General features: G+C 39.3%; 1 protein-coding gene across 3 annotated transcripts in view; it reads right to left on the bottom strand.

The window, feature by feature from the left end:
- Positions 1 to 8,505: 8,505 nt before the first annotated feature.
- The window catches only part of QSER1 (glutamine and serine rich 1), a 42,698-nt gene continuing 38,206 nt past the window's right edge, over positions 8,506 to 12,997 (bottom strand). For all 3 annotated transcript variants that reach the window (XM_065683234.1, XM_065683235.1, XM_065683233.1), the window contains one exon: positions 8,506 to 12,637. In XM_065683234.1, the coding sequence (XP_065539306.1) occupies positions 12,497 to 12,637 (141 nt within the window). In that variant the 3' untranslated portion in view covers positions 8,506 to 12,496. The remainder of the gene's footprint in view (positions 12,638 to 12,997) is intronic.

The following is a 12,997-nucleotide window of genomic DNA, read 5'->3' on the forward strand; positions in this document are numbered from 1 at the left end:
CGCCGCCTGCAGGGACAGGGACACCGCCGAGGGGCGGGGCCGCCACCCTACGCTCAACCCCATTGGCCGGAGCCCGGGCCCGGGGGCGGGGCGTGGGCGGTGGCGGACGGTGAGTGGCTCCCCGGCGGCGAGGCGGGAGCGCCTCAGAGCAGCCGGCGGGACGGGGTGGAGGTGGCTGAGGGGAGCCAGTGGCACCTCCGTGAGGAGGAGAGGCGAGGCGAGGCGGGGCGGGCGAGGGGTCGTGCTGGTGAGCGGCGGCGCGGCTGTGCAGTGCTGCTGTCAGCTGGCCGCAGTGCCGAGCGCCGGAGCGGTAACACTCCCGGCGCTTCCTGCAGAAATACAAATGCGTTTCCCGCCCTGTGTTTGCTCTGTAATTCAAAACAAGAAATCAAACCGGTCAGCTCTGTTTAAGTTGGCCGGAGAACAGGCTCGTACGTGACTGCGGATGAACAATAAAACAGCGCTCCTGCTTGTGAGCAAGGTTGGACAACCACACGTGGTTAAAATTTTCCTCTGATGCCTCATATGAGCTGTTTATTGCAGCAGTAGGTATTTGTTAATCGGAATGAAGTAACAAATCCACTTTGCGGGTAATAAGCTTTCTCTGCTGTCTGCAGGACACTGCTGAGAGATCCAACGTTGTTTTCTACTAAGTATGGAATCATAATAGAACAAAAAACAAATCGATCATGTTTTTGGACTGGTTTCAACAGAAGCAGACACAGAGCCAAACTGCTATCCATGATACGCAAACTTAAAAGTGTATAATGCACATGAAAGACCAAATAATAATCGATATTACAAGCAATACAAAAATTCATTTTGAGTTGTCAGCATTGAACTGTCGACAGTAGCTCTGCAGAACAAAATCCCCCTGTGAAACCTCAGCCTGTTCTACAATAGGTTCACGCACACAGGTGAAAGTGCAGGATGTCTGCTATCCACTGGAGCTCAGGTCAACCTTCTCTCGCCTTTGTCACACTTGAAGGTAGGGCACTGTAAGTTTGCTCATCCTATACAAGTGACTAAACAATGGGCTTCTTCATGTTAGGCTGTGAAAAATTGGTACAGGGAGCTAGACACCACAAATTTAGGGCAAACAAGCATTTCTTCATGTTTCACTGTCTGAGCAACAAAGTATTTAATTGTGGAGTTCTAAGAAAGTTCTTGTTGAGTTTTTCAGATAAAAGAAGTCTCAAATCTGTGGTCTTAAGCCCAGAGAAAAACTGATCTTTTCAAATGGTAGCGATATACTAGCCTTTGAAAGTTCATACTGTTTTCCAACAATAGGAATTGACAGAGATTTCTTTTATGGGGGAAAAGGGGAAGTTGTTAAAAGAAAGAACAGTTCTGACTCACATGTGTCTGTTTTACAGTTGCCATTAACAACCTAATAAAAATTAGATATTACATGGGTCAGTGGGGATTTCAATGATAAATCATTTTATTATTTCCTACTTGTGTAGTAGGTTGATGCTAGAGTTTTTTGATGCATTACCAGAATCTATTAACTGCAAATCAGTAAATGCGCAAGTTTATTTTCAAAAATTAATTATTTTTGCGTAGTTGTTGAAGTAAAGTGATGCAGCCAACCACTCTGCAATGGCTCACCATAATCTTGACAGCATTTAGAACTAAAGACATTTTCAAATAGCAGGTCTACCAAACTGTTATGACACCTCTGAGAATGATTTGTCAAAACACTGCTTGCAGGGAACAGTGAACCACAGCTAATACACTGTGAGAGGCTCATCTAGAAGGTTGTAAGACTTTTATTTTTTTATTCCCAGGTGAGCAGCAGTCTACCTCAGACTTCTGCCTTTGCTTTCATGTATCCCCACAGTGATGACAGCTGTTAACACACCAGGTTCTCCAGGGGCAGATGAGTCTGCCAACAGGTAGCTCTGGTTGAACGGTCTCTGGTACCAAAGGATGTTGAAAAATGGTCTGTATCTTTTAGTATTTCCTAAAATAACATTATTATAAAATGCCTTCCTAAAGCACAGATATATTCTATGTAATTACTGATATATACGTAATTCATTTATACTTTTATATAGCTATTTTAAAGAACATAATCTTGTGCAGCCAGCATGGTCATTCGTAGCTGATGTCATTCCATAGGCTGTGGTGGAAAGATCTCAGGATGAGAGTGCAACATGCTGTACTTGGCTCCCCCTTCCAGTGTTTTCCCCAAATTAACCTCCATAAAGTTGAACTTGGGATGCACAAGAGAATGCCAGTTACAAGGATGTAATTAACATAAGTCATTCGTCAAATTATTTAGGACCAACTTAATGGCATTCTTACTTGCACATGGAACTATAAGCTTGCTTCAAAAACAGCTCCACGCAACAATGCAGGACTACATACAGACAGATGCTGCTGCAGGTAAATGTATCAAAACCTAGTGCACAGGGTGCAGGTGTGCAAGGGAGACTGCAAGCAGCACCTGACAATGAAGTCTGATGATATAGAATACTGTTGCCTCTCTGTCTAATAATGTCATTGAAGTTGCACAGAACAATTTATGGTGACAAAAACGTATTTTAACACATTATGCAGCCAAGTGCTAGATTTGTACAGTTGTGTCAGATTATTTGAAATTGTTATAAAGAACTTCTATAGTGAGGAACAGCAAAAGAGAAGTCTATTTTGATTTATTTCCAGGTCATCTAGAAATACTGCCACCAACTACAACAGGATTGAGAGAGTGGCCTTTGTTTAGAAGAATTTACAGACTGAAATTTTGAAGAACTTCTGACTCTCACATAAGAACTGCAGGGTTTAATTAGAAGCATACAGCAGAAATACAGCATTTAAATTCAACAGCCACAATTTCAGGCGGGTCTGCTGCTCAGGATCTGATTAACTTACTCGTATCAATAAAGTGTTTGCTCAAGGATAAAGATGATGATAAAGACCCACATCTAGGTCTTCTCTGATTATGGGGGGAGAGAAGGCAGAATGGAAACCTGTACCATCACAGAGTGAGAAACTGATGCATACATTTATGTAAAGTGCTGTCTGGCTTTTTCCATAATGAACCTAGAAGCTGGGCAGCCAGCCAGTGTTTGGATGTGAGAGCACCTGTAATTCCCAGGTATTCTGGGCACAAGTGAAGGAGACGGAATTGATAGAGGACATTAATAAAGTAAAAAAATAAAAAAAAAAAAAAGAAAGAAGATTTAGTCTTTCTGCACCTTAATCCAAAAGACAAAAGTTGTAGGCTTCCATTGCCTAACAAAGATGGAAGAATGTTAGTATAAAATATAGGATACTACTGTTTAATTTATGGCAGATCAATGCTTAGTTAACGGATTGGGAAATGTTGTGTGTTCTTGAAAGAGACACAGTAAAAATGCTGTTTCCGTTTTGAAACTTTTAGAAAAGCTGAAAGGACCCCAAACCTGGAAAATAAAATATTCTAAACCCAAGAAGTTTTCATGTTCCAATGAACATGCTAAGCACCAAAACGGAAACATTAAAAATGAATATGAAATAAAGAGGGATTCTCACAGAATACTACTATCCCATTTCTTATTTCCAAAACAATTTAGGTCCCACTTTTCTGAAGGATTAACACAGAACTCTGCATGTGAAACGCTAATTTTACATCTCAGAAACACATCAGACTACAGAAGGCTCGCTCTTCCACCAAACTATTTTCTTTAGATTTCAAATGTCTTCCCATAACAATAATAGCTTTAAAGATTGTGTTTCAACACAGCCTAATCTCACATATCCATAAAATTTTATTCCCACATTTGCAAGTATCTGTTGAACCCAGTCTTTATGGGTGTTTCTGAAAATGCACAGAAATTAATAATTACCATAAAAATTCAGAAAAGCATTCCAGTTATTTAGAACAGTTACTCTCCCCCCCCCCCCCCCCAAACATCAACAATGCCTGTATTCACTGCAGTGCTTAAGTAGATGAAGGAGATCATTTTATACAGTAACACTTAAGATGTTGTTCAATCCATTCACACATGATGAGACACATACAATTTTGTGATATGGTTCACTGTCACATGAAGATACGTAAGGGAAAAATCAACAGCTTCAGTTACAAAAATTACTATTTTTAAAGTCACACTTATAAGCTTATCAAATCTCATCTATTTCATTGCATGAAGATACAAAGTCCTGTACATTGTTTTTTAATACAGAAACAGTCCTATCAAAATCAGAAAAATCTCTTCCACCTTTATTAATTGCAAATTTAAGAGAATGAACAGCTATTCATACAATACTGGATTGCAAAAAGGTATCTAATATGCTAGACAGATATGAAGGAAGCTGAAAGAACTCCTGCAGTGAATCTGCCTTATTACTAATAACACATTCTGCTATTTATACTGAAAAGCACCAGAGGTTTGCTTGGCACTGGGCTCCATGGACTGGAGAGGACTGACACTCTCCCTTATGATGCAGAGCAGGTTATTCACAAATACACTCTGCTCAGTCCCAACTTCCCATCTACATTCAAATTAGAAAGGGTTGTTTAGTAGCAGGTTCTGTGGAATACAGTGATGCCACCCTGCACCATTAAGCCCATACTAAGCATGCCTGCCCCGCCACGGAGCAGCTGCTCACAGGGGCTCTTCTGTTTGGGCCAGAGTACAATTTACTCCCAGAGTGCAAATTCCAGTGTTTTATACCAACATGAAATCTGTGAGGATTCCACCCTTGCATTTTTGAAGAGACTGGAACAGTAAACAAGCTCCCAGGACAGAAGCTTCTGGACGAATGCTTGAATCAACAAAGGGTGCTTTGTTCAGGAGCAAAATCCTTCCATTCCTGGCTGGAATACCAATGTGACTGCAGGACCAAGTCAAGCTGGGCAATGGCAAAGGGCGGGCAGGGAAGAAACGCTCTGGCACACACTGACCTCCAGTGGAGCACACTGCATTCTGAGTAACAAGCCAGGCACAGCAGCTGGAGAGGAAGTCACGAGCTGGAATTACTTGAGACTTACTGTATTGAAGTGCACAGGGGGTAAAGACCAGCAATGTCACCAAAAACACTGGCACAAGCTCTGCTTCTCAGTCTTAATAAACACTAAATAATTTTATCTTAAATAGATTTTAAAACTTTTCCTCTTGGGGAAGTTTTCTGGGACTTTCAAGAATCATTCTGTATTGTAACTGGAGACAAGAGTGTACGTGCCTAAATGTGTGCAGGACAGCATGGTCCTAGCAACACTGTTTGGATAAAGACTCCTCACAGAGCAGTAAAAACTCACTGTCATCTACACAGCAGAAACCTGTTCAACCAGAATGAGCATGCACAGGCACAAATAATTGGAACATTAGAAGTTACCATCTGCCCAAGCTGGGAGTTACCATCTCTCAGGTGACCTGCAGCAACTGACGGAATGTGAGCTCCTGGATACTGCAACCAAAAACCAAACACACTAACTTACGTGACTACTGAAAATGGCATTGGGTCAGTTCATAAAGAGCTAGGGGACCAGTTCTCACCAGTTTGTGCAGTTGTGGAGGTCCCCCGCAGCAGCATGCTGAAGTAGTAACTTACGCTGATCTGCCAGGGACAACTTCACATCCCTGCTCCCAAAGTGAGCAGCCACAAATAGCACCAGTTTAATGGGACAGAATGGGCTGAGGGATAACGGAGGGGGGAAAGGTGAGTACTCTAAATGGATTTCTTGATTATAATCAAATTCCTGATTTTTACCATTCATTTTGACTTAATCAGAAAACAGCTACTTACCATTGATGTCTACACTGAGTGCAAGGCTGGTGTTCTAGAGCAGAAGATAAGGCTTACGTTTACGTATGCTACAAGCAGGAATCTGTAATTCATCTTTTCTATTACTGTACAATGTACCGGGGCCACCAAACTCAATTATGCCATGTTTTGCCAAGCCCACAGTTTAGGATGGAAAAATGGCCCTGAATTATCCTCCAGAGAGCTTTGCTACCCCACTAAAACTCAAAAAGAACTTGCAGAGTCCATGTCAAGAAGAAAGTAACAATCCCAGCCAAGCGCTTCTTACGGCCTTTGTTTAAACCAGCTGATTCCAGCATTGCAACACTTGGGTTCTCACACAACATGCAAGCTTTCTCTTCAACTCCTTTAGTGCGAAGGACTGACTACAGACAAACTACCTCTCTGACTGTTTAAACAAAGTAGGTGGACCTTGTACTGAAGCAAATACAGGGCATTCACCTACCCTATTCTCTTACAAAAGCTGGAAGGATGGTAATTTCTACGTGCTGACCAACAGCAAAAATTCGGGAGGCTTCAAAAGCCATCATAGCTGCTTTACTTAGAGAGCAGACCTAAATCCTTATTCTTCTGGAGCTTTGAATGGGTTACCAGTATGATCTAACTACATGATAAAACATTGCTGCTTTGGCTTTTATTCAGTTATCATACCATTTGCCTTCTGCTGCTGTATCAAAAAGGTGTGATACATAGGTGTGATACATAATGCACAGACAAAGCACAGCAGCAACGACCAGTTAGAGAGGAGAGAATGAGGCCAAACAATGTGGTTTTACTTAAAAGGTCTTGCTAAGTCCTGGAAGTCTTAGAAAGCTACAGCACATACTCCCAGTGAGATAGTTCAAGATTTCAAGTAACACATGTAGAATAGAGACTTAGTTTAAGTCTAATTTGAACCAAACCCACCTATTAAACATTAACCACGGCACTTTAAATTGAGTTTTTAAGGCTAAGGATAGTAATTGGAGCCAAGAGTGGCTGCTACCATGTATCTTTACTGCAAAGGCTGCTACCTTTATCACATGCACAGGATCAGATACACAGTTCCAACTCCTGTGTGTGTAAATACCCCAGCATATCTAGAAGACATACTCCCGATTCTGAAGCTGTTACACAAGCTATACGATCAACAGTTCACTGCTCAGGATGTTCCATTAGGACCCAGTTACTGTATTTTAAAGTTAATATACTAACTGTATGCAGGACACTGTCCAAATATAAGGGTTTTTTAACCCTTCACATGGAAGGAAGATTAGCACTGAATGTCTTATGATATACCTGCACTTGCAAAAATAAAACAAAAGCTCTTGCCTCAGATGATTGCAATACAAATGCTTCCTAAAAGGGCTTTTGCTCTCCTCCTACTTGTTTGAACACTGACAATACAGGACAAACCAAGTAGGAACCACGGTCTATTAATACACGCTCTTAACAATGGGTTACAGTAGGAGGCAATAAAACCCCACTGCTGCTATATGGATATATATGCTGGAATCCATGCTTCTCAAAAGAAGCCCCCTTTTTAATAGCATAACAAAAGGCAGAACTAGGACTAGACTGAATTAATCTTACTGTGTGCAGCAAAATGCTACAAGTGCCCTAGTGGGACTCATTGCTAGGAATGTCCACCTGCCGCCAGGCCAAGCTGCTGGCTTATTTGCTTTTCAGTCAGCATATAGGCTGCAGCAGACCTAATTGATGCTATTCCTAATGAAGACCACTCCTCACTACCACACCCTTTGTTCCTCAATTACCTTCACTCCAAAAACTCCCCTAGCCTCCCTCCAAATTCTTCATCCTTTCCAATGTCTTCTCACACCCAACCCATGCTTCTTCCAAATTAAAACCAATTTAAGACAGTTTTGTTTCTAGAAATGAAACAAAGATTTGTTTTCTATAGGAGGGGCAAATACCTAATGCAGAATAAGTTCTTTTGATTGCCTGATACTTACCAACAAATTGCTGATAGGAGGATAGTTTTCTTTTAAAAAGCTGCATACATTCAGCTTCTTGCTTTTTTTATTTTTTTCCTCTTCAAAAACAAAACAGTTCATCAATGATAATGTGTATCTGGAACACAGCAGCTAAAGGTTCATCCTCCACATTGCAAGGGCATTCTCTGTGTCTACCTGCTTCCCAGTGCTTTTTGGAGAAAACAATGATCAACTCCATGGGCAAATGTCTTACACTTATATTGGTTTGGGAAGCAGCTCTTGCACACAGGAGCATCAAACCCCCCCTCATGTTCCAGCCCTTCAGATTCACTTTTTTGTGCCAGCAAGTGGCTCAGAGAAGGCCTATTATGTATCTTACGGCCAATAGCCACACCACAGGACTTCATCTCTCTGCATGGGGAAAAGATATTTCTAAAAATATCCAGAGTAATTAATTGTAATGTGGGGTGACACTAAAACCCTCTAGAGCACCATTTCTTCCCGCAGATACAGAGATGGTATTCTAGTTTAGCAAGAACAAGAACAGTAGAAAATAGTGCAGCTGAGAAACACATGAATCACAGCAATAGTCTCTCTTACGCCAACTGTCTGGCTGAGAACATTAAGGATGTAACAAACCAGATCAACTAGACATGCTCAATTCATGCAGTAAAATGAAGAAAAAAAAACCCCAAACCCTAGAACTGTATTTCTTCATCTGGAAACCAAAACATGTAGTTTAAATTACCAAGGGTTTCCAACGATCTAACTTTTCACAACTTAGTATTTTAATAATAAATGACTAAGCGTTATAAGGTTTTTGTTTAAAAAGTGTTTTCACTTTAATGGGTTTAGTTAATAACATCATGAATGGTACAAAACTGTCCTTTTTCACATTTCCATACATCGTATTACGGACCACCTGAAAATCTGGACTAAGAATGCATAAAGTGTCTCTTAATTAGCCCTAGCTTCATTTTTGCCATACGTAGAGGATATATGCAGAAAAACATGCATTTGTTACCAACGACATGTCAGTATTAGCTTAAACAATAAGATATGGCAAAACGTGCACTGTGTAATGCACAGGTATGCGAGAGAGACCAAATGCGTGAACTGTTGGCAACAAAAAAAGAAATGGTTGATGACACACTGATATTTTGTGATCGTAGTATTACCTTTTCTGTTTTAAAATTGTTTTAAATAGTACTAAATATTTAAATAATATTTAAAATATATTTCCCTATGGAAATCATTTACTTGGAAGACAGCCTGTGACATCTGACTTTTTAAAAAGTAGCATTTCATTTCGACAAGATACGAATACAATACATGTCATAGAACATCGAAGACCCTAAAGTCCCTAGCCATTTTCAGAAACAGTTTCTCAATCCAATTTTGTCTCTGATTTTTTGCTAGCAAAACTTTGGAAGTAGCATCTCAAAGAAAACCTGCCTTTAAGAGAAATAATGTATTTCAAGAAAAACAAACCCAGTATAAACAGGGATGCCATGCTAAAGGAAGGAAGAGTGGCATTAAAAACCAAGTAATTCATCCTGCAATTAGTTTAATTTCTGGTTTACTAATTCGTAGTCAAGGAAGGTTTTGTTCCTTTCTAATGCATTTCTCTTGCAATCAAATGAGTACTCGGTTTTCACTGTCAGATGTTAAGGGGTGAAGACCTCACTGTTATTTAAAAAACCCAAAGGATTGAGCCGTGAGCGCAGAATTAATAACCTAAAATGCAACAAAGTATTTGTGTAAAAAAGTAACTCTCCATTGACTTTTTTCTAAGTTTGCTTCAGCATAAAAAAAACCTCTTCGATCCCACTAACAAAGGTTTGATTCATGATCCTTCAACACACTTGAGACTTCCATGGTTTTACTTACTCTAATTTGGTAAATTAATAACCCAGCCACCATTTTTGCTGCCCAAGACAAAGATGGAAGCTCCATTATATTAATCTTTAATAGCCTAGGGTAGTTAGTCTTAGTAAAGACAGGTTTTTCCTGTCTTCTACAGCCACAGTGCTTGTTTAACTGGCCTCAGGAACAAAACAGCCAAAAATAAGCTAGGTCACCTTCTGTGGCAGTGCAGAGCATCCTGGCAGGTTTTTTCTTTTCTTTGGGTTTTCTTAAATTGCTGTCGCTAAAATTTCCTTCTTTTTGAATAGTGACAAGCTATTCCAAAGGCCTCTCATTTCTTTCTTCAGCTTCTAAGGACTTGGACTGAACATGCAGCTTCCTAAAGCTGCTTCTAGATTCAACTTCTAGAGTAAACATCCAGTAGCAGTTAAGAAACCATTTAGAAAGCACAGAGACCTCTCTCATTTAGTTGCCCTGTAGTCACATTAGGCAGGGATATGTAAGACACAAAGTCTGACATTTTCCTTTCTATCGAGGATCCATCCTGATTGTTTCCTCAAGTCTGTATCCTGGTAATTTTTACTGCTGCAGACTGGGAATTCCCAAACTGTGCTGTCCATATATATCACCATAATGTGACCACAGAACTCTGCCCAGGTAAGTAAATATCTCTCATGAATCTACACACACTGCTAACCACCCCCACCAGTAATGGAAGACACTCAGTAAATCTGGGAACCTTCACTATCAATTAAAGAGTATACCAGGCACATTTCTACTGTATCTGCAGCGTGCATATGTACATAAAAACAATTTTAGCTGATTCCTACCAATGCTGGTAACTATGCTGTCTGGTTTCATCATATAAACTCTAGCTCCTACCAGAGTCAACACAGCGCAACCAAAACAATAGCAACTCTTCAAGCCTGTGGCTACCCTTCTTTTCACCACAAAAATGAATTAGCCTCATGATAGCTCCAACAACCTGCACATTCTTCCTAAACACAAACCCATCTTGCTCTCCTTGATCACAGGTGACATAGCAGTAGCACAATGCCTCTAGTAATATGATAGTGACCTCGCTTTTTAAAGCAAAACCACTATAAGGAGGCTTTAAAAAAGGCAAGGGCACATACCCATTTCTGTTCACTGTAGTCTGCATACAAATCATAAAGGAGAATTATTGCTTTTAAAAGATGAAAAGCTTTGGAAAAATGGTAAACATCCTACAACGTTCTAAAGCTAATCAGCTAAAATTCTGTACATACTTTAATACCCAAACCTCTATCTGATTACTCAAGATGAAATAATTTCATTTTCACATCTATTCATTAAACTCTCTATATTTCTATGGTCTAATGAATATTTAACAACTAAATAGGATCAAAACAGATAATGGGGAAAAAAGGTCACGTGGCAATAAACATTATTTCATTCGGCCAATGAATAGTGAACCCTGCTTTCTTGGCTGAAATTAAGGCACTAGGTGGCAGCAAAAGGATAAAGGAATTAATTTTTTTTCTACATTATCTGAAAAAAAGACCAAAACGACTTTTTTTTTAGGACGCCAGTAGAGTACATATTCATTCTGAATGACTCAGTAAGGCATTCTGTTGGCAAATTTAAGGAAAATGTTCTCCTGACCAGAGCCCATTACATTCATTGTCTGAGGGTGACTAGTGGCACTACTAACTGTTAACAAACTGGAAGGGAGAGAAAAAGCTACAAAGATGTCTGAAGACTTGAAAGGCACCAAAAAGAGATAGCTCTGCAACTGCCAGTTCTACAGATAATAATGTAAGCTGTGTTTAACACTGCATATAGTTTAGTCAATCATCAATCTTTGTTGATGAAGATAAAGTGTAGTAGCTCTTCATTTAAACTCTCAGTTAATCAAGTGCTAGTTTAGTAAGAAATTTATTTTCACGTATCAGAAAATAACTGCAGTGTCTAACACAACTACACTTAAAGCAAAACTAGTCTAGAATGCATTATTCTGGTTAACACTGAAGCAAACCTGTATAAACAAAAGGGTTACCTCGAGATACATAGTTTACAATATGAAATCAACATATAAATGAATAGGATTTACTGAAAACAATGGAAAATGTATTACAAAGATACATGTAACAATTTTAACCACAATATTTCCTCTGTGAAAAATACAACTATTAGTGAGATAAAATGTACAATTGAGATTTTTTTTTTTCCCAAAAGAAAAAAAAAAAACAACAAACAACACAGTATAAAGGAAAATATTCTTTTTCTTCAAAACAGGGAAAATAGTTAAGGTCATTGTCTTTCATTACAATATAATTTGACACAAAAAGCAGTCATAGGATTGCACCAACTCCATGTTCAGCCTCCTGAACATGACAATAGTAAAAGGAGTCCATAAAGCATAATGACATTGCTGGATTTCATGACGGCAATGTACGTAATGCAGAAGCTGATGTTATTCTGGCTCTGTTCACAAAATGTACAAAACTCTAAATTTGGTGGCCAGACATGTAAAAATTAGTTTACCCCAACGCTGATTTTTCTGTCGTATAGTCAGGGATGGAAAAATCTGTAGTATTCTAAGAGTTGTTATCTTTTTAGCAATAAAGAAAAAATATATGTAGTGCATGCTTTATCACTTGTCAAAACCATTTCTGAAAATAAAACTAAGTTATCCAATAGTTTACAAAATAGAAAATAATTCTTCAGGTTAAAAATATGGTTAGGTTTACATTTAGTTCCATCTCCGAAGGACTGATTTCCTTGGCAGCATCACCTTTCCTTAGCAAGAGCCAAGGCACAATGTTCCATAAAGAGAAATAAAAACGGCTATGGGCAAGAACGCAGTCTGGCCTTGCAAAAGAAATCAGAGCCTCTCTCTGAGCTTTCTGTTCCATTGGGTTAGTGCCATAGAAAAATGTGAGACTTGGGATACATTTCTGTTAGGAGCATTTCTGCTGGACACGGTTCAGAAGTTCACCAAACTTTTCAAAAAGATCCTCCACCCATTTTATATTTTTCATGCAGAGCTGCACAATCTCTTCCTGTCCTAGGTCTGCACTCTTCTTCTGCACAGAAGAAATCTATTTAAAAATGAGAAAGATGCATACACACACGTTAGGCTGGCAGCACTTCAGAATTTTCATTTTTATAATATTCTGCAGTTAAATACAAACCTTCTTTGGAAGAAAGCCTTTAAAACTTTAAAAACATAGGAAATGCCCCAAAAAAGCATTTCTTAACAACTGAACCAGAGCTCAATTCTCGTATTTCTGCTACCTGGAACACTTCCACTAAGGATTTTCAGAAAAAATAAAGGAGTGGGCATTCTAAGACAAAAAGTAGCTTCTAAATCTGAGGAGTTACACACATTGGTAAAATTCAGTTTTGTTTACTTTGGATAACAGTGAAGAATGCTTACCTATCCCCAAGGGAAACTGATT

This window comes from Lathamus discolor, chromosome 6 (assembly GCF_037157495.1).
Source record: "Lathamus discolor isolate bLatDis1 chromosome 6, bLatDis1.hap1, whole genome shotgun sequence".
NCBI lineage: Eukaryota > Metazoa > Chordata > Aves > Psittaciformes > Psittacidae > Lathamus > Lathamus discolor.